The sequence below is a fragment of the Enhydra lutris genome, unplaced genomic scaffold (genome assembly GCF_002288905.1).
Source record: "Enhydra lutris kenyoni isolate GAN:26980312 unplaced genomic scaffold, ASM228890v2 scaffoldscaffold11, whole genome shotgun sequence".
NCBI classification, from domain to species: Eukaryota; Metazoa; Chordata; class Mammalia; order Carnivora; family Mustelidae; genus Enhydra; species Enhydra lutris.
In genome coordinates, this window is record NW_019154095.1 from 15,786,928 (window position 1) to 15,807,989 (window position 21,062).

A 21,062-nucleotide genomic window follows, 5' to 3' on the forward strand; every position below is an offset into this window, starting at 1 on the left:
GATTTGTAGGTGTTTGCAATCTTTAGATAAGCTATCTAGCTGATCTCCCGATACCTGAAGTAGTCTCAGCCTGCTACTTCTCCGCCATCTTGACTCCTCTCCTCAACTTTGTTCTTTTTTAAGATTGTTTTGTCTATTCAGTATCCCTTGAGATTCCGTATGAATTTTACAATGGATTTTTCTATTTTTGCAAAATACATTAGAATTTTTATAGGTATTGTGTTCAGTCTGTAGATCACTTTGGGTAGCACTGTCATCTTAGCAATATTTAGTCTTCTAATCCATGAACGTTGGAGATCATTCCATATAGTTATGTCTTTAATTTCTTTCATCAGTGTTTTATAGTTTTCACTGTAGAAGTCTTTCACTCCCTTATTTAATTCCTATTTTTTAATTTTTATGTTATTTTAATTGGAATTGTTTTCTTAAATTTCCTTTTTAGATTGTCCATTGTTAGTGTATAGAAATACAGCGTATTTTTGCCTGTTGATTTAAATATCCTACTACTTTGCTGAATTGTGCAGCATTGCAAGTGGTTTAATAACTCTCAGGATGTTTTCCCTTTGGCAGATTGTTTTAAAGTTGAAGGAGGAGATAATTCTAATAGAGAAAGAACGCACAGACCTACAGCTGCACATGGCAAGAACAGATTGGTGGTGTGAGAACCTCGGAATGTGGAAAGCCTCCATCACCAGTGGAGAGGTAGTTCTTACTGCTTTTCGTCCCAATTAATTTTAAGAGTTTGACTTTATACGGAAGATTTTGTCCTAGAGAATTAAGGTTGAGGGTAGAAAACCTATGTTTGTTCTTGTAGACTGCATTTGTCTTTCCTTCTCTGCTGTTTTCACTCTGTTGCACCCGTGACTGCGAGTTGTAGGAGGGCTGCCTTGTATAGATCTGTTTTCATTCCACTTCAGGTTGTCCTTATTCACTGGAATTGTAAGCAACTTTCAGATAGGGACAGTTAATGTCTCTGAATTGACATTTTATTTTTCCATTAACAATTGAAATAAAATTGGAAGGCGCTTTTTGAAATTCGGTGGTGAAAAATTAAAAATTTAAGTGTTTCTGAGTGCTCCATTCTGCTGATTTCATTCACTTAAATCTCAGTTGCCGTAACATCTTTAATAATGAATATCTTTTCCTTTGAATTAGAAAATATTTTGCTGTTCTTTGAGGAATATGGATAACGATTTTCAGAATATGCTATATCCTTTTTGTCTTTGAAAATAATTTCATTTCAAGTAGAGAAGCATGTGGGCATTTACATTGTTAATGTTGACAACTTCTTCATTCCAGCCTGCCTTACTATCAGTCCTGTGGGAATCTGGAGTTGAAGGTCAGGTCCACACAGAAATGAGATCATGAGTAACATAGTGTTAATGTTCACACTCTTACTATGGTGTGGGGTGGGCTTGAAATTCATAATCTTAAATTCACCTCTAGATTACATAGCAGACAAAGTGTGTTCTCCAGGAGCTACTGTGAAAGCACACACAGTACATGAGTGCTTAATCAAGTGCTTCACCATGTCTTCTGTACTAACTAGCACTCCCATCAAGGTAAGCTGCAGGAATTTGCTGTGACACATTGGTCATGGAAAAGATAGTGGATAAGGCACTGAGGAGTCCCCTGACTGCCAGAGTTCACAAGGCAGTCCCATGGGGATTATGTGGAAGATATGTCTGCATCATGCCAGAGTCTTCTGAATTCTGATCCGGGCTGACTTCCTTACTAGATGTGTGATCCTACGACAACCCAAGGACCCCGTGCATGCCCTTACCTCCTGCATCCTCACAGTGGGATAAAGATCCTACCTCATGGGGCCCCGGGCATGCTCCGGGAGTCTTGTCTCTTTCCTTTGCCTTCCTTATCGAGTCTTTGTCTCTAATTCAGTTTGTGATACCAATTCAAGCTTAAATTCAGTGTGTTTTGCTTTTTTCTCTTCATCTATTTATGTTAAGTATAATAATGGCCTGTTCTGAATTGTGATATTGTATATATATGTTAAGGAACTGTTTAAGGAATTATCTAAGTTGGAAGGTAGAGGAAATTATGTGTTTCAATGTAAAATTTCATGAAAATTGAAATCATCGTTTGTTGAATCCAGAAATTAAACTGGGGAAGGCTTTATCCTTTCCTGAGACAGGTTTTGGCAAATCTCACACCTGTTTGCTTGCTGTTCATTTGTCTTTTCAAAGAAACACACTTAAGATGTTAATTAAGTCCACTATATTAGTTTTCTTTTGATGTGTAACAAATTACCACAAATTTCATGGCTTAAAACAACACCCATTTGTTAGCTCACAATTCTGTAGGTTGAAAGATTAACAAGACTCTCTCATTCTCTACTCATTGCATCATAAGGCTGAAATCAACATACTGGCCAGACTGAGTTCTTGTCTGGAGACTGGGGGAAAAATTCACTTCCAAGCTAAGTCAGGTTGTTGACAGAAAGTTCCCTGTGGTTGTGGACCTGTCTCTGTTCTCTTGCTGTCAGTGGAAGTGCTGATGCATTTCCCCCACTCGCCCTTCTCCATCTTCACACTAGCACCACGTGTGCAGTCTTTCTTGTACTTCCAGTCTTTCTGATGTCGTCTCCTGCCACTTGCCCAAGGAATCTCTCTGCTCTTCAAGGGCTTGTGTGAGTAGGTTAGGCCCACCCGGGTAATCCCCTGTGTTAATGTCAGCTGTCAAATGTAACATAACCTAATTGCAAGAATGGATTCCTATGATATTCATAGTTCCAGGGATGAATACACTAAGGAGGGCATATACGCTAAGGGCATATACACTATATATACAGGGCATATACACTAAGGAGTGGGAGGTCTTGGGGGCTATTTAAAAATCGTGCCTACTGTATCTGCTCACCACCCTTTTGTTGTGTTTGTTTTTCTCAAGGTTACAGAAGAGAATGGTGAGCAAATGCCTTGTTACTTTGTTATGGTAAGCTTACAAGAAGTTGGAGGAGTTGAAACTAAGAACTGGACTGTCCCCAGGAGGCTCAGTGAGTTCCAGAATTTGCACCGGAAACTTAGTGAGGTATGAATACTCATGAACACAAGGTGTAGAATTACTAAGCAAGAAGATATGTAAGAGCTCCTTTCAAGTTTTTACATATAAAGAAACTAATTAACCTTTCTCCTTTGCTGTGGATACTGGCAAAGTGGCATTTTCAGCCTGACATTTGGAAATTAACTCATAGACCAAACCATTTTAGTAGAAATCCTTCAGGACAAAGAATTGTCTGATCTCCATTGAGCCTCACAGAACCTCAGAGCTGAGAGAGGGCTAGGGATCACTTAGGGCCACTGGTTTTTGAAGCTGCCAGTTGTGACCTTTTAGTGGGTGAAATCAATTAATGATTGTAGCAATAAGAAGAGCATAGACTATATTAGATTTCAGGGACACCTGGGTGGCTTAGTCATTAAGCATTTGCCTTCGCTTCCGGTCATGATCCTGGGGTCCTGAGATTGAGCCCCATGTTGGGCTCCCTGCTCAGCAGAGCAGGAGGCCTGCTTCTCCCTCTCCCTCTCCTCCTGCTTGTGTTTCTGCTTTCACTGCCTCTCTTTCTCTGTCAAGTAAATAAATAGAATCTTTTAAAAAGAAAAAAAAAAGAATATATTGGATTTCAGCACAAAGAGTAAGGGTCATAAAGTGTTATGGTCGAAAGCACAGACTCGGGATCCACACTGCTTGCGTTTGGATCCTAGCTGTACTATTTAGTAGCATATGACCTGGTACTTGTCACTGTGTCTCGCTGTCTCTCTTCGTCAGTAAAGTACGAATATGATAACGCCCATGTCTCCTATCTCTCACAGTTTTTGTGAGACTTAAGGGAATAAATGCATACAGAGCATTGAGAAGAAGGTGTGGCACCTACCAAGCATTATCATGTTGGTGGTGGTGGTAGTAGCAATGAGCATTGTTTCATAGAACTTCTTAGTTTTATGGGTGGGTTATATTTTATATGTAGATATGCATGTATGTGTGTGTCACATGTTGCAACATAGCATGTATTTCCTCCTGTGAGTTTTAGTTAAAAATGTCAGAAACCTTCTAATTTAGGTCAGTTCTTTTATTTTAAGAGGAGAGGAGCTGACCCCAGAGAGTTTGATCAGTCTATCACAGGACCTGTTCCTAGTGGCCCAAACCATATTGGAATCCGGATCATCTTATTTTTCATTCCTTATGCTCCCATCTTTCTCAGGAACTGCATCTTCTCTAACTCTCCTCCTCCTGAAGATGACGGCCCTCTTCCCTGACAACTGAAGCACTCTTTGGTCACTTCTCCTTTTGTTTCTGTTAATTGTTCTCTGGCTCGGAATGAACGGACACTGGTAAAATCCTGTGGTCACCTATTAGATTGCTCTTCTGCGAATGAAATGTGTCTGTTTCCTTTAACCTTTTCTCCTAAGGGGATTTAAAAAAAAAACAAAACACTTATAATCACTAACTTATGAATACTGTAACTTATTCGAGTGCTTTTAAAAGGATGGTGGCCAAAATCAAGTGTCCTGCCCCAGTACTTCTCAAAGGGTTCCACACCGTGGCAGTGTGGAAAGTGAAATCTCTGTTTTAATAAAAAATTACATTTTTCCCAAAATGTGTGAGTAAAATTGATCCTACAGAAAAGTGTGTCATTTGCCCTGTGACAAACCAGTGTGAAGCCAAAGTTCAGTATCCATCCAATTGCTGATAAAAACAGAAGGAAGGAGAAAAGGGAATTTAGGGGAGATTTTGAAATAAAATGTATATGGAAAATGTTCTTTGAAAAAAAAAAACAAGTAGACTGAAGCCTTAGAGGAAATAAACCTTATAAAATTCCATGTCTGTCCTTTAGTCTCATTTTCCTTATCTATAGCTGATCCCTGGAGTTCTTTTCTTACCCTTAGAGTTTACTCTCCTGTGACTTTTCATTTTTGTGTATGAACCCTTCCTGTTAACAGCGGGGACAAGAAGCACCTTTTCAGGTCCCTGGTGAATTTTAGTCTTCCCTTCTGACTCTCACTGCCTCCTTCATTTCTTGAAAATTGTACCCTAAATTTGAGCCCTGATTTGCATGTCTCCTTGGGCACATGCCATTGTACCCCTGATTCTTCTGTGGGCTCTGTGGGAAGGGCTAGTTTTTCCTTCCCCAGTACCCAAAGTACTTGCATGCACTTGTTACAAGTGACTTCTCTTGCTGTGGACAGGCCAGCAGGGTACTCCTGTGCATGGAGGATGACAACAGCAGTTAAAGTGATTGCAGGCAGAGGCTTTGCTCACTGACTTTTCAATGCCAGTTGGTTCATTAAGTGTATTCATCTGGCCCCAGTGCCTTCATGAAGGGCCAGTGTTTGGAAATGGGGGCAGAGTCTGGAGCATTTGGAACCCACTGCCCTCCTAGGGTCTGAGGGGCAGACTGGCAGAGTCCTGTGTGGGAACTGGCATGAAGAACACAGAATTTGTGGTCAGATGGATCTGGGTTTTAATCCCGATCTTTAATTGTCTCATATGTGAAATCGGAATAACAATTGCCAACTCTTCGAGCTGTTATCACACTCGCCGAGCTTCTAGCACAGTGTCTGGCAGAATGTAGGACTCAGTCCACAAAGGCGCTGTTATTATTTGTTGATATATTATTATTCATGTACTTCCACTTTGCAGTTTGCCACTGAAGGATAATAATCTTTCTTTCTGTTGTTTTTCCAAATGGGATAACTTTTTCACAGAGATGCTGTAAACAAAGCACATTCTAATAGGAAGAATTTCTTCCCGTGAGCCAGGTGTCCACACCTAGAGTCTTGTGCTTTGGTGTGTGTTGTGTGAATCTACCTGATCAGCACTGGCCAGCTCCCAGGCGTTCAGAGTCCTAGGGGTGAGCTTTAGCTCTTTTCATCAAATGTCCCATTCCTCTCGACTCCATGAGCCTGATTAGAACAAGTTGCAAACCTCAGAGGAACAAGTATAGGAGGAAGGTTGTTTTGTTCTAATTATAATTCTAAACTTTTTTTTAATGAAAATATGATTCGAGATGCTAACATTTAATGTTTTCCTCCACAGTGTTTCCCTTCTTTAAAAAAAGTCCAGTTGCCTTCTCTCAGCAAGCTGCCTTTCAAATCTATAGATCACAAGTTTATGGAAAAGTCAAAGAATCAATTAAATAAGTTTTTACAGGTAAGCAGCTGAAAAGTTTTGGATACGAAAGGAAAAATTAGTTATTAGGGTTAAATTGTCATCATTCTAAGAGCTTGCTTATTTGCTTTCTGGTCTTATAGGTCGTGCCAGATCCTCAAAATATCTTTGGTTTGTTTGTTTGTTAATAATTAAGGTACGGGGCTGCCTGGGTGACTCAGTGGGTTAAAGCCTCTGCCTTCAGCTCAGGTCATGATCTCAGGGTCCTGGGATCAAGCCCTGCATCGGGTTCTCTGCTCAGTGGGGAGCCTGCTTCCCCCTCTCTCTACCTGCCTCTCTGCCTACTTGTGATCTCTGTCTGTCAAATAAATAAATAAAATCTTTTAAAAAAAGAAAAAAATAATTAAAGTATGCTATGCACACACAAAATATAAATACAGAAAATATAAAATATGTACAGTACAGATACCATGAGTGCAACTTGTCCTTTTCTGCATACTGAGCCCACCCTGTAACTAGCACCCAGGCCAGTACTTCCTTCCCATCATGGCCTTCATCCCAGGATGGTGGTGATCCCAACTATTAATCACACAGATACAGTTGTCTTTGAACTTCCTGTAAATGGGGTCATGCAGTGTAGACTCCTTTGTGTCTGACCTCTTTCACTCAACAACTGTGATCAGGGGATCTATCCATAGTGCTGTTCTGGTTGTAGATTATTTGCTTTCATGACTGTGTAGGTTTTTCACTGTGCAAATACACTATGGTCTATTCATCCCACTGTTGATGAACATTTGGACCATTTCCAGTGGAGGCTATCTTGAAGAAGACTTCTATAAACTGGTACTTAACTTGTGGTGAATCTGTGTTGTGTGGTACCTCCGGGTCTGGGTTTCTTCGTTTGTCCAAGTGATTGTGGCAGTTTTTACACTGTGACCACAGCGCGTCAGGGTTCTGATGGCTCCCCCTCCTCATCCCCAACTCTTCTCTGCTTGTTTCTTTTTAGTCCTCCTGGTGGGTATGTGCTGGTATCTCACTGTGGTTTTAGTTTGCATTTCCCCTGGAGGCTAAAGAAGTGGAGTACCAGTCTGGGTGTTACTGGCTACTTAGATAGTTTCTCTGGTGAATTGTCTGGTCAAGTTGAGTCTGCTCTTCCATCATGTTGCCCATCTTTTCCACACCGTCTTGTGGGACTTCTGCATGGGATTTAGATGTGAATCTCTTGTCAGACCACTTATGTTGCAAATACCTTCTCCCTTTCTGTGGACAGCCCTTTCTGTCTCTTAATGATTTCTTTTCATGAACAGAAGTTCTTAATTTTAATTTAGTCCACTATATCAATTTTGTCTTTTATGATTATGCCTCTGTGCCTCTTAAGACATCTTTGCCTACTCCAAAGTCCTAAAGATACTCTCCTGATTTTCTCTAAATGCTTTATTGTTTGTCTTCAGTCCATTTTTAGAGAATAAGGCCAAACATATAATATCCTTGATAGCAACCACTATTTATTTTTCCTTAGCTGGTCCCTCTGTATTCAGAAGATGGTTAATTTACTCAAAGCATGGACCCCAAAGCCCATATAGTCTTTGGAGACATGGAACTTTGCATCATGAAACACTTTTTGGCTATATAGTGGTAGCTAGATGGCCTGGGATTTTTAAATAATAGATGTTGCCAAACTCTTAGTGAAGGCTTTATTTTAAAACATAGTTGTTCAATCAGAAGTATGGGTCATTGTTAAAATAGATTTAAGTCAGAGTCACTTTGAAAGTGTTGGTCTCTTTTTTCCACTATTCCTATCTTCCTCTCTCTCTCTATATATATTTATAGATGTGTGTGTATTTTATGTATATATGTATCCTAAAGTTTTTCCAAGATGCAAATTATTTTATTCCCTGAGGGAAACTTTCATTTTATAATATAATAATATATAAATATGTGTGTCTATGTACATATAATATAATGTAATATAGAGTAAATTTCCCTTGGGAAATAAAACAATTTATACCTTGAAAAACTCTCTGAGTTTAACTATGGCAGAACTGGATTAGAGAATCCCCAAAGTTTAAATGCTCTTACATGAGAATTTGAAACTGAAATACTACCATTTTGTTGCTGATTCAAAATATCTAGGAAATAATTAAACTCACTCCCACACTGTACATGATTAAATCATTTGGATGAGCTAACAATCTCATCTGTGAAATAGAAGTGTATTTTTCAAAATTCAGGATTTCTAAGCTTTAGGCGTGTAGCTTTGGAACCCTCCAGCTGACTCTCTTGTTTCCTTCCAGCCTCTGCTGTCTGGAGGGTCTCTGTTTGTCTGGCCTTTCCTGCTGTCACAGACCCCACACTCTGGACCTATACTTTCGGGGGCACAGGAAGGGCGCAAATGTGCCTTTATTGGATTGGTGGTCGTGAAAGTGGGTTAGTGAGTTCTGCTGTTGTGCCAAGAGAAACTGCACTCTGAAACCCTGCCGATAGGTCATGGGGACATGAACAGGCTGCAGCTAAGCCAGATGAAACAGTGGTGTCTTTTGTGTGACCTTTTGTCTTTTAATCAAGAGGATTTTAAGTCAGGAAATAATAATTTAGATTGTTTTTCATTTCCTCAAAGACTCTTTGATAAAGCCTTAACCACTGAATGTATTTAGGTAGGCTATACAGCAGACTGTCGTTTCAAAGTGTTGTCCCACCAACCACAAACAGGAAAAGTAAGGTGCAGAATGCTTCGTCTTTTATTGGGTCCACAGGACCTTCCAGAAAAAGAGATTCCACTGAGTTTATGTTTACTTGATTGCTTATTTATGACAAATGGTTTTCTAGTGAAGCATACGAATCGCACAGATACCTAATAACCTAGCTACTCATGGCACCTGGGTGGCTCAAGTTAGTTGAGCATTTGCCTTCAGCTCAGGTCAGGATCCCAGGGTCCTAGGATCAAGCCCTGCGTCCAGTTCTGCTCTGCGGGGAGCCTGCTTCTCCCTCTTCCTCTGCCTGCTGTTCCCTCTGCTTGTGCTCTCTCTCTCTGAGTCAAATAAATAAATAAAATCTTAAAAAAAAAATAACGTAGCTACTCATTCCTGGCCATACTGTTGCTAATATCTTTCTTCATTCCTGCTCACATAGGCACACCACCTGCCCCAGCCATTCCCCTCCTGTGGTGCTCTGTCCTGCTCTGGGTATGCACGTGCTGTGCACTCTTCTTGGAATGTCTTACCCCTTTCTGCGTCACCCACTGAATGGTCATCTGAGGTCTTTACTAGAATAGAATAACATGCTATAAGTATTTGGAGGGAAGGAGTTGGAAATGGGATGCCATCCCCAGAGAGCTTGAAAATGATAAAACCCCAATTATATCTTGTCCCACAGAAATCTGTGAGAATTTCTCACTTTTCCTATGTACTTAATCTGATTATTTTCCTTCGTAATAGAATATAATTTAGGCCAAAGTCTTATCACCATTCATGATCTCTTTATGTTGATTGTAATAAGTTTGAGACTTAACATTAGTTAACGTTTCCTACTATTTTATAAAATAATGCTGAGGATATCTCCTGCCATCTAATCCATCTGTACATATGACTGAGCATTTGATACTCTGCAAAAGGAATAAAGGCCTATTTATTGGGCTCCAGGGCTGCAGAAAGCAATAGTGACATCAGCTCCCCATCCCGCTTAATCTCCTTCTCTCCACCTGGGCAGAACTTGCCCATTTCCAGTTCAGTCTTCTGCAGGACAGAGGAAGCTAACAACCACTGGAATGTTGATCGTCCCTCTTGGAGCCCCTGTCCCCAGTGTGGCAGTACTGGATGTTCTCATAGGTGCCTGTTCTAGGGAGTCATAGAGTTCATTGGATTTCAACCTTCACCTGAACAAATGTAATGTGATTGTCAGGGACCAAGTCCTCTGAGACTAGATCTTAACCTCTTCTGCCACCCCAGGCTCTGACGTCAGAAGTTCTGTGTGCTCCCAGCGTCCCTCTCCCCTAAGGGGATTACATCATCAGTGGGACACTGTTTCCCACTGGTCTCATTATTCCTAAACCCTTTATCCTTTTTTTGTTGTTGTTGTTGGTTTCAAGTTTTTATTTAAATTCCAGTAGCTAACATACAGTGTTATATTAGTTTCTGGTGTACAGTGGAGTGATCCAACACTTCCATACAACACCTGGTGCCCATCACAACAAGTGCCCTCAATCCCCATCACCTCTATCACCCATCCCCCCAAACCCCCGCTCTGGTAACCATCAGGTTAAGAGTTAAGAGTCAGTTTTTTGGTTTGCCTCTCTCTCTGTTTTCCCTTTGCTCATTTGTTTTGTTTCTTAAGTTCCAGATATGAGAGAAGTCATATTAAACACTGTATCTTTTAATACTAGACATTTAGACATTCTTGTGGTCATGTTGTTAATCTTACTGTCCTATCAGTAGCACCTGCTTGGACATAAAAGTTAATTTATGTTCTTTTTTCCTATCTCTGGAGGCCAGATAAGTACCTAAAGAACTTAAGGACATTTCTAGTCTTGAACAGTTCCATAATTATGTGAACAAGCACTGCTTAGAAGATGCTAGCACGGGGAGAAAACTCCTGCCTGGTGTTCAGTGCAATGTGACAATTCAAAGTGTCTTTTTTCGGCTGATGTACAAAGTCTGAACCCAGCCATAAAAGGGTAGTTGAGTGTGCGAATGTGTAAGTTGTTCCAGTGCCACTGGATGGAGTGAAGTTGACATTCGCAGGCAGCGGTCCCTGGTTCTGTAAGCTGTGTGCGAAGCCGGATGTCTTGTTGCACTGAGCAGTTGTCCACACAGCCTCTCCCACAAGCAGGGTGATTAGGGTGCTTCAGTTAACCTGCAGGGGTTGCTTGCGATTAAGATAATCGGAATTCATCTCAATGCTCTGTTTCAGGGGAAGAGGGAAATGGTTTTGGGTCTGGAATTATGAAAATAAATCCCCAATGCAGTCCTTCGTGCCTTACTTGCCCCTGTTGGTGGTGGTTTCCGGCAGCATGGCCGTATTCCTCCATAAGAGTAATGCACCCTCTTTCCTCCCCAGAATCTGCTTTTGGATGAAAGATTGTGTCAGAGTGAAGCACTTTATGCCTTTTTGAGCCCTTCTCCTGACTACCTCAAGGTTATTGATGTGCAGGGGAAAAAATCCACTTTTTCATTATCCTCATTTTTGGAAAGACTTCCTCGCGACTTCTTCTCCCATCAAGAGGTGAGCTATGGAAAGGTCATGCCATTTTTGCAGCAGATTTAGGGGAATGTCTTTTTGAAGGTTTCTTAAAGTATTTTAAACCTTGGCTAAGGCTTTAACATCAAGCTTTTCCCTGAGGTTAGACACACATTTTGGCCTATGTTGAGAATGCATAGATTTCTGCATGTAGGAAAGTTGAAAGAGTTCTTAAGGTTGAAACATGAGCACATAGTTGGAATATACACTTGAAAGGAAAGTACAGCTCTACCAACTTTCCTGGATAATTGATCTGCTTCCTTTGATCTTTCTGTACCCCCAGGAGGAGGCAGAAGAGGACAGTGACCTGTCAGATTATGGTGATGATGTGGATGGGAGGAAAGACGCCTTGGCTGAACCGTGTTTCATGTTGATTGGGGAGATCTTTGAACTTCGAGGAAGTAAGCTTCTTTGTTATTATTTAATGGTTATTGCTGTTATGTGGTTACACACACACACACACACACACACACACACATTCTCTCTCTCTCTCTCTCTCATAATATCCCTCTCTCATGATATCCTTCCTGAATCAAATGTGTAGTTATATCCATTCATTCATCAGCAAATACTTTCAAGAGCCAACGAGACACCATGGTAGAATCTGAGGCCATGACCTTAACAGATAATTATCTCTGCACTTGCAGAACTTTGGGTGAGTTACTGTATACCATGTTCCTCTGAATATAGATAGAATGCCTTGAATTTCTTTTCTGTGATTTAGCATGGCCTCATTGCTTCATCCCCAAAAGGTATACAAAATTTAATTTTGCATAGCCAAGGAAGGAGCCGTGTTGTTCAAGGTGAGGTTTGGTGCTGGTAGGGTGTGCTATGGTCAGGGACACAGGCGTGCTTCAACCTTGCCCTTCAACTACACCTTTGTTCCCATAGAAGAGTGGTTACCACTGGAAGGGTGGGGGAGTTCTGTCCTTCAGGGGACATTTGGTGATATCTGGAAACATTTTGGTTGTTACAGTTTGGGGAATGGTGCTACTGGCGTCTTGTGGGTAGAGGCCAGGGATGTTGCTAAACTTCCTATAATGCAGCCTCCCACAACACAGAGTTGTCCTGTCCAAAAGAGTCAGTGCCCAGTTGAGAAGTGTTACCCAGTAGTACTTGAGGGAGATGTACTTAGAAGAAACAAGAGCAAAAAGAGGGTGAAAATATTTTCATTAAGACCCACACAGGTGCTTCTCTCCCAAAGTGGTCCTTGGGTAAAAGGTCAAATCATACTACTTGGGCATGTCTTGAGTCCTAAATAGGATCCTCTGTCCACACACAGCTTCCATAGGCCCCCAACACTCTAAATCATGAGACCAGTGTACTCAGTGTCCCTAGAGCCTCAGGACTAGCTAGAGCTAGGACAGGTGCCTGAAGGCACACCTCCCCACCTAGAAGAGAAGCGCAGGAGAGGAATCAGGGTCAGCAAAGCACAGTAATGCCACCAGCCAGTGCTAGATGTGTTGCCCTGTGACTGACTGCCCTGTGCTCTGTCTGCTCAGATTAGCATCTCTTCCCTTAGGGGGAAGAACGTGGGCTAGGAGTTTTAAGTACCAGAATTAATTATTTTGGCCATCAATAAGCCAAAGCTAAAACAATCAGCAACACTTTGGGAACATATGTTTTAGATACCACTCTGTAGGGGAAACAAAAGTATATCAGATGTAGAGTCTTCCTCCAGTGAATTTACAACACAGGAGTTCCAGCACGTGCTTCACGTTAAGTAGTAAACCCCAGTCTAAACTACAGGCCTAGGCTTATACATAAGGGGTTATTCATTTTAGCATCATTTCAGTAACAAAAAGTTGGAACTAAGCTGAACTTTAGAAATGGGAGATAGTGAAATTAAGAAATATCCATGAGAGAATATCATCCAAATGCTAGAGATGCTTTCAGATGAAAAAGCTATCCCTGTTCCATATTTTAGACACTCTAAGGTATAAACTGATGTTTGCCTTGGTTCACTGTAGGCAGAAACAACTAGTTCTCCACCCAAAGTCTGACTCTTCCTCAGTGAGATCTGGCCCATTAAATCGTGAATCCTCCCTGTTCCCCAGAGTGGAGGAAGCAGTGTTTCAGCTTTCGGCAGTGTGCTCTTTGTGATCCAGAGACTGAGAGACAAAGTCTTGTCTTTGCAGCATGGATTTCCTCCATCATATGCCTGCTCAGAAGCATATTGGTTTTGCCAGTGACATTTCAGAGGGGAATAAATAGAACATCATTTATAATGAGATGTGATATCGTTGCCATCAGCAAAATTCTAGAGTAGCTGCAGCTGCTTCTGTCTCTGAACAAATGAGTCCTTGGAAGAAATACTAGGGCTGTTTCCTGTGTGGTTTGGGGTCTGGGGACCAGGAGAGGCTAGGAAGAAAGTAGTAAAGGCACAGATCAGTGATGGGAAAGAATTTGCACGAAAGACATTTTGTGGTTCCTGCTCTAGTTCAGTGTTCAAAAGGGCATCAGTGAGACAGCCTTTAAAAAATCAGTAACTGTCACTCGTCTGTCAGGCATTCTTCTGACAGCTGCCTATGTCCTCAGACCCTCTGCATGGAGCTGCCTCTCTCCTGCCCTAGAAAGCCAGAGTGAAGTTATCGCACTGGCAGGCATTATCCTCCCAGCCAAAATGACAGCCTAAAGTGAACACGTCTGCTTGCTCTCAGCGTGCTCTGAATTCCATAAAAAATTAAAGGCACTCTTGAAGCATAGTTCTGATTCCAAGACTTGACTCTTACTTGAAAGATTAACAACACTACTTTAACTGGACATTTAGGTCCATCTAAAAAGTTAGAAATAACTTTAGAATGTTTTCAAGTCTGTGTTAATTGTTGATTTTATTTGGGTGGTTTTCCTTGTACAGAGGTGTTTATGAACTTAGTTCTTTTAGGTTTTCCTAATTTGGCAGGAACCCTGAACTCTTATAGCTAAGCTTGAATTTCTCATTTGCTTATGTGTGAATAGCTAAACATTTCAATGAATGGAGATTTATATAGACGGAAAACTTGGTGTAGATTCCAGTTTGCAGAACGGAAATATCCTCATAGCATTTCTTTCTTTCTTTCTTTCTTTCTTTCTTTCTTTTTTTTTTTTTTTAAGATTTTACTAATTTGTTTGACAGAGTGAGACCATGAGAGGGAATACAAGCAGGAGAAGTAGGAGAAGGAGAATCAGGCCTCCTGCCAAGCTGGGAGCCTGATGCGGGGCTCGATTCCAGAACCCTGGTATCATGACCTGAGCCGAAGGCAGATGCCTAACGACTGAGCCACTCAGGCGCCCCCCTCATAGCATTTGTTTGCCTTCTTTTGGCTTATATTCATATTTGGTACCTGTAAAAATATCTCTCCATGTTAGTAACAAAAGTTTAGATCTGTAAAACCTTTCACAACACTCGCATAAAATATCAACAAGATCCTTAAAGCAGAAAACCACACGTTACTCTTTCCTTGAACAGATGAGGAGACTGAGGCTCAGAGAAGGTGGTTTGTGCCCAGCAGCTCTGCGAGGTGGCCCAAGAGAGCGCTGAACCCACCTCTCACTTAGGGACCCGGCTCTTCGAAGTTCACCTTTCTTCCAAAGGCATAAAATACATAAAAATATGCAGTGATCTACAAACTACTATCCAAATGGGAAGTTAGACCCACCCATTCATTAATATTTCAAAATATTTGTCAATATTGAACCACAGATGTTTCTCATTCAGAGCAGTGTGTGAGAAAATTGGGTTCGACAAGCCAGACAGAAATCTAAAATAGGCATTGCACTGTCTGCTAGCAGAAAACAGACGTCTAAGTAGCCCGGAGACATGTGAAATAAAGTATTATTTCCACTTGCTAGCTCAGCTGGTTGTACAGGCATTGAAAAACTACAAAAACTTAGGTTTTCTCTCATCAGTTGCTATGTAGAAAATGAAAGCTTAGGAGAATTTTGGGGGGCAGAAGTTTGCTAACCTAGACCCAGATTCTGCAGGTATCATAGTCTTGACTTTGGTGTCAGGACTTGGATTGTGTCAAGTGATAAGAATTTATGCTTTTTTGCAGCTGTGAAAATGTCATCATTTTGGTATACTGTGCAAATTCTTTTCCTCTGATTTCTATTTCAGTGTTTAAATGGGTGAGAAGAACATTAATTGCTCTCGTTCAGGTCACATTTGGAAGAACCATCAACAAGTGAGTTACATGACATTAGTATTTGAGTTCATGCCTTACTTTTTGCCTTAATGGTCAAATTATTAAACTCGTGGTATGGTAGCCAGTGATCTCTCTAGCTGAAGGTTTTGTATTTTCTCATTTTGTTGCTGCTATTATTCTAAGATTGGATAGAGAGACAGGTTTCTGAAATAATTTCTCCCATAGAATGCATGATGAACTAGATGATCAAAGCTTCAGCTATCTTCAGCATTCTGGCTGAAAGGGCCGGAAAGTACTGTTCTGCAGAGGCATCTGGCTGCCTTAAATTGTGGAGTGTGAGACTTTTGTGGTTGTGAGTTCGAGCCCCATATTGAGTGTGTAGAGGTTATTTAAAAACATAAAAAACAAAAGCAAAAACAAAAAAGTTCTGTGAAGTTCTCTTTTGGTCATGATGACCAGTTGGGGTATCTTGGATACAGCGTTTTTATGTTATAAGATGGGAATCAGTTTACGGCTTAGACTCTAACCTGAAATAAAAGTAGGATGAACATCACATGACATATATTTATTTGGAGGGAAATGCAAACCATATGTTTTCTTTTTTTCCAAGTTGGGGTTAACATTAAAATAGTAATTGCTCTTATAGTTAATATCTTAATATCATCCATTGAGATATATGTGTATAACATATAACAGTATTATAAGCCATATGTGTATTCTAAGCTATACATAAGAGTTTATATCCAGTACTCTTCAAGAGATAATATGACTTCCTGCACAATAAAAATGTGAATCACTTATGCTAAAAGATAAGGGGGAGAAATCACAGCAAAATATGTTTCAAGATGAAATTATTGGATTTTCCCATGTGAAAGATCAGTTATCAAAACCACCACAGTAACCTCGTACAAATGTTTATCATATAAATCATAACTTTTTAAGGAAAACGTAGTGAAGAACAGGTTATCTTCTGACTCATTCACAAATAGAATATAGTTTCCTTTTGGTCATAAGCAAAAGTTCATTTCAATTTCTGAGATCTTTAAAAAATGATATTAGTGTCTTATTTAGTTTACTTAGTTATCTAACCGTTTGTTTTAATCAGAAACATGGCCCGTATAACTTACCATTTCAGTCTAACACAAGCTTCTTAACTGTTACATAGACAGGCCTTAGATAAAGAAAATTCCACCATGGCCCTATATTTCTCAGTACTCCATACTTGCTAATTTGTTTTCCTTTTCAGTTTCAGCAAACCATGCATACTTTCCTTGCTCCCATCTACGATAGTGGCTCTTACTTAAAAATGAGCAGCCGTGGTTTGTGAGCAGTGAATACCTTTGGCAGTTACTTTCATGGGACTTGGAGGAGGGGCATCATGTAGAGGGTTTTCAGGCTGTTCATTTCGGTGGGTTTTTTTATCAGGTAGAGAAATGATGGAGCACCTGGCCCTTTGCTATTTTTGCCTTTACCAGAGATGACACATCATAAAATTAAGCAGCAGTACAATGTGTGCCTCTTGCCTTGTACTAACTATAATTTCACATACCAGAATTGATTCAAAAGCTTCCTATGGTTTTGGCTAATTGAGAGTCAGACTTAAATTGGTAGAAAATACTTAGGTGATGGCCTTTTGTGAGAGTCACTTAGCTAATTTTAAATTGCAAATTGAAATTTTCTTACTTAATTTCTTCATGTAGTGCCAGTGAGTGACTCAAAGCAAGACTACAGAAAAAACAAGCTGTCTGCATTTTCATGTAGATTTTTTTTAAGGTAGGAGGTTGGCAGGTTCTCTCTTAAAGCAGAAGTCCCATTAAATTAATTATTTTATTTGGTCTAGATATGAATTGCTCAGGTTTTGTTTTTTTTTTTAAGATTTTTTTATTCATTTGAGAGAGAGCATGTGCATGGGGAGGTGGGGAAGGGCAGAGGGAGAGGCAGACTTTGAGCTGTGCAGGGAGCCTGACGTGGGGCTGGAGCCCGTTGTGGGGCAGGATGCCAGGACTGTGACCTGAGCCGAAGGCAGACGCTTAACCAACTGAGCCACCCAGGCATCCCTGAATTGCCCAGTTCTAAGCAGTACAGGGAGGTATCGTAGGAGATATGTAGTTACGGACAGAATTAACATAGTTTTGACTCATGTTGGAGTTTATAGACATCAATAGTAACTGATTCCTGTGCAAAGTACCAGGGCTTGAAACCTCTATTTCAGATACTATTTCTTAAAGCCTTACATTGTCTCTTTAAATAGTTAGGAAGTCAGATTCTTGAAGGCTTTTCGATTTATTATTATTTTTCATGAATTGAATTTGAAATTTCAAGATTTTCTGGCACTGTCAAGATGATTCTTTCCCCCTTTTCCCCTTCCAACCTCACAACTGCTCTTGGGCTCTTTGAACTGTGTTACTTGTCTCTTGACAGCAGAAATCCTGGAATGGGTTAGCATTTTACTAATGACTAATGAGATAGGACTATGTGGAAGAGCTGTATAACCAGATAAAAGCCATTTATTTGTAACTGTGCAAGTCAAATGTCTGCCCAACTTTTATTCCCAGAGAAGTGTGGAATATTCTAGCAATGTATCTTTTCAAAGGCTTCCACTTTAATATTTTGGGGCATCTGGATGGCTCATCAGTTAAGCATCTGCCTTCTGCTTGGGTCATGGTCTTAGCATCCTGGGATAGAGCCCCACATGGCTTCCTGCTCCTCGGGGAGTCTGCTTCTCCCTCTGCCTCTCCACCACCGTCTGGCTTGTGCTTGCTCTTGCACTCTCTCTCTCTCTCACTCATATAAATAAATAAAATCTTAAAGAAAAGAAAGAAAGGTAGTATCTTTTTTTTCCCTTGCCTAGTGAGCATGTGAAATGCTTACCCTGGGTCAGGGCACTCTGCCTAGCATGATCCGCCATAGCAACACCAAGAGACAGCTAGTGAAAAAGCCAGGTTCTTCCCCCAAGACTTCAGGAGCTCAGGAAAGCTTTCCAGACCACTTTTAACAGTTTTAAAATGATTTATGTTTTCAATTTATACCACCCCATGGAGAAGTGAGTGAGTTAAGTACTGTGCACAGTTAAAGTAGCTGCAGGTTTCAAACCAGTCGGTCTCCTCTGGGTTCCTGTCCTTACCGATTGCAGGGTACTACATAGCAGACATTTGGAGAGGTCGGTACCAACAGAAAAGTGAGCTCCGGGAATGAACGGTCATCCGGTACCACCAAAATGAGGAATACCTTTCAGAGCCAGAGTTTAAAAATCCAATTCCTAGTTTATTCATCAAACATTTAGATCAGGCTGTATCTTCACCTACCCATTGATAAATGCCTTTTGAGAATAGAGTATACAACTTTTAAAAACCTCATCCAAGAAATATTTTTCTCTTAAAAGACAAATCCGGGACACAGTGAACTGGATTTTCAGTGAGCAAATGTTGGTTTACTACATCAATGTTTTCCGGGATGCTTTTTGGCCAAATGGGAAATTGGCACCACCGACCACAATCAGAAGTGAAGAACACAGTCAGGCCACAAAGCAGAGGGCACAGCAGAAGTTGCTTGAAAACATCCCAGGTGAGACCTGGCTTCTGATCCTGAAAAATACAGAGATAAAGGGCGAACGTTAACCCTAGTAAGGAGTTTTCCACTTACATCTCTCAGGAAACCTTATTTACAAGAAAAATGATCACACTTTTTTTTTCTTTTAAAACATGTCCTTTGCTAAGAAATTATACTGAGAATCTTAATAAGAAAAGTAGTGGTTATAATGCTTTCTTTTACTTAGAAAAATGTTTTAGGACAGATAATAAATTTTGTGCTTTAAAAATCCTGCTAAAGTACACTGTTCAGAGAGATTAATTTTTAATTGGGTAGCAATATATTAAAATTGTAGTTTGTATAAATGCCTTCTGTTGAAAATTCTAAATAAAGCTATTTTCTCGTTAAACGTTTGAAAGAACCGATCGTTCATGTTCCTCGTGCCCCAGTGCCTTTATTTGTTCCATATACATCATGTACTGTTTCCCTCACTGGATATGCATAGACTATGTACTTTATTGGTAACAGCACTGAATGTAAACTTAATCTTTCAGATACGCTTCAGAGCCTCGTTGGACAGCAAAACGCCCGGCATGGTATAATAAAAATATTCAATGCACTGCAAGAAACAAGAGCCAATAAGCATCTGTTATATGTGAGTAATTTAAAGCCAACCAGAGGACCAGCTATTAATTCAATCTGACGTTTCCGTTCACAAATGGGAGTTCATTTTAACCCCTTGTGTACTTAATCATTCCTGTTACTTATAACTCTGAACCCATTATCTACTCAGCTTCATTTTTGTTTGTCTGACTGACCAGTTGTTCGGTTTGGAAAAAGAAAAAGAGTGCCTCCAGTGTGTACAGCTTTCCCATTCTGTCACGGGAGAGATGCATGTGACAGTTTTGCATGACTGTTTAATTTTATTTCGGGAAAGCAAACTGTTTCCCAGTCATCCGTCTGATTATAATTATCAATATTAACTATTGTTGATGGTGTGATAATGGCAAAGAGACCATGAAATGAATCAGTCTGATACTAAATGGAGTTTATATTATATTAGTCCCATTTACTGGAGAATAACTTGTTCATGGAGAAGCATCTCAGACCTAAAATGAGACTTTCTCTTAAGACATAAATATTATGAGTAAACCCTTAGAGAAAAAAAAAGAAACTCCATATTTTCCTACTTTTTTTCTTCTTTCTTGGTTCAGGTGCTGATGGAACTGCTGCTAATTGAGTTGTGTCCTGAGCTGAGAAGTCATTTAGATCAACTAAAAGCTGGTCAAGTTTGAGACTGCACAAATAAACCACCAGAGAAATGTCTGTGTAACAATAGACATGAAGTATTTTCCTCTTTTCCACAGAGGGCTTGGTTGAGAACCATATTGATTTTTATGTTAGTTACCTCCCTCTAGTTTTGTGTGAAGTGGAACAGAATTTGTTGGGGGGGGGATACTTAACGCCGTCATAGGCTATGGAAAAACACACTTCTGTAACTATTGTTTTTATTTTAATAATAAGATAAAGTTCAACACACTGATTGAAATACAAATGTTAATATGTGATAAGAACCTAGGAAATATTTTAAATATTTATGAAAACAGTTTTGTTTTAAAATGAAGAACTATGACTATTATACAGCTACTTTCCTCACTGAGGACTCTGAACATTCCTGTATTATTTCATGTGTACTAAAGAACATGTGCAATGCTTTGTGGAAAGTTATTGTGAAAATTTTATTGTCTTTATTTTTACCAAAGATTTCCCATAGTTTGAAGCATTTGAAGCAATAAAATACAAAAATGGATCACTGAGCTCTATGATGTGTAAGGTACTTACATCTCAAAAAACGAGGTTGAAACACTTCAGGCAGTTCAAATATTTATCAGAAACCTTTTTTGGGAGGGGGTAAAAAGCACTGTGCACATAAATACTTCTGCAAAAAGTACAAAGTTGGCTGCCTTTCTCCAAACACAGAATGAATATGTGAAAAATACAATTTTTAGTGTGAATGAGAAGAGCCAAATTCATGTTTGAAGTGATTTGTTGGGAGAG

At 40.0% G+C, this 21,062-nt stretch overlaps 1 protein-coding gene across 3 annotated transcripts in view; it reads left to right on the top strand.

Annotated features, from left to right (window-relative positions):
• Positions 1–20,810, top strand: part of LOC111144604 (sorting nexin 25) — a 127,296-nt gene extending 106,486 nt beyond the window's left edge. For all 3 annotated transcript variants that reach the window (XM_022498985.1, XM_022498987.1, XM_022498986.1), the window contains 9 exons: positions 571–702; positions 2,905–3,045; positions 6,049–6,162; positions 11,173–11,337; positions 11,636–11,753; positions 15,449–15,515; positions 18,859–19,040; positions 19,559–19,659; positions 20,219–20,810. In XM_022498985.1, the coding sequence (XP_022354693.1) occupies positions 571–702; positions 2,905–3,045; positions 6,049–6,162; positions 11,173–11,337; positions 11,636–11,753; positions 15,449–15,515; positions 18,859–19,040; positions 19,559–19,659; positions 20,219–20,299 (1,101 nt within the window). In that variant the 3' untranslated portion in view covers positions 20,300–20,810. The remainder of the gene's footprint in view (positions 1–570; positions 703–2,904; positions 3,046–6,048; positions 6,163–11,172; positions 11,338–11,635; positions 11,754–15,448; positions 15,516–18,858; positions 19,041–19,558; positions 19,660–20,218) is intronic.
• Positions 20,811–21,062: the final 252 nt, after the last annotated feature.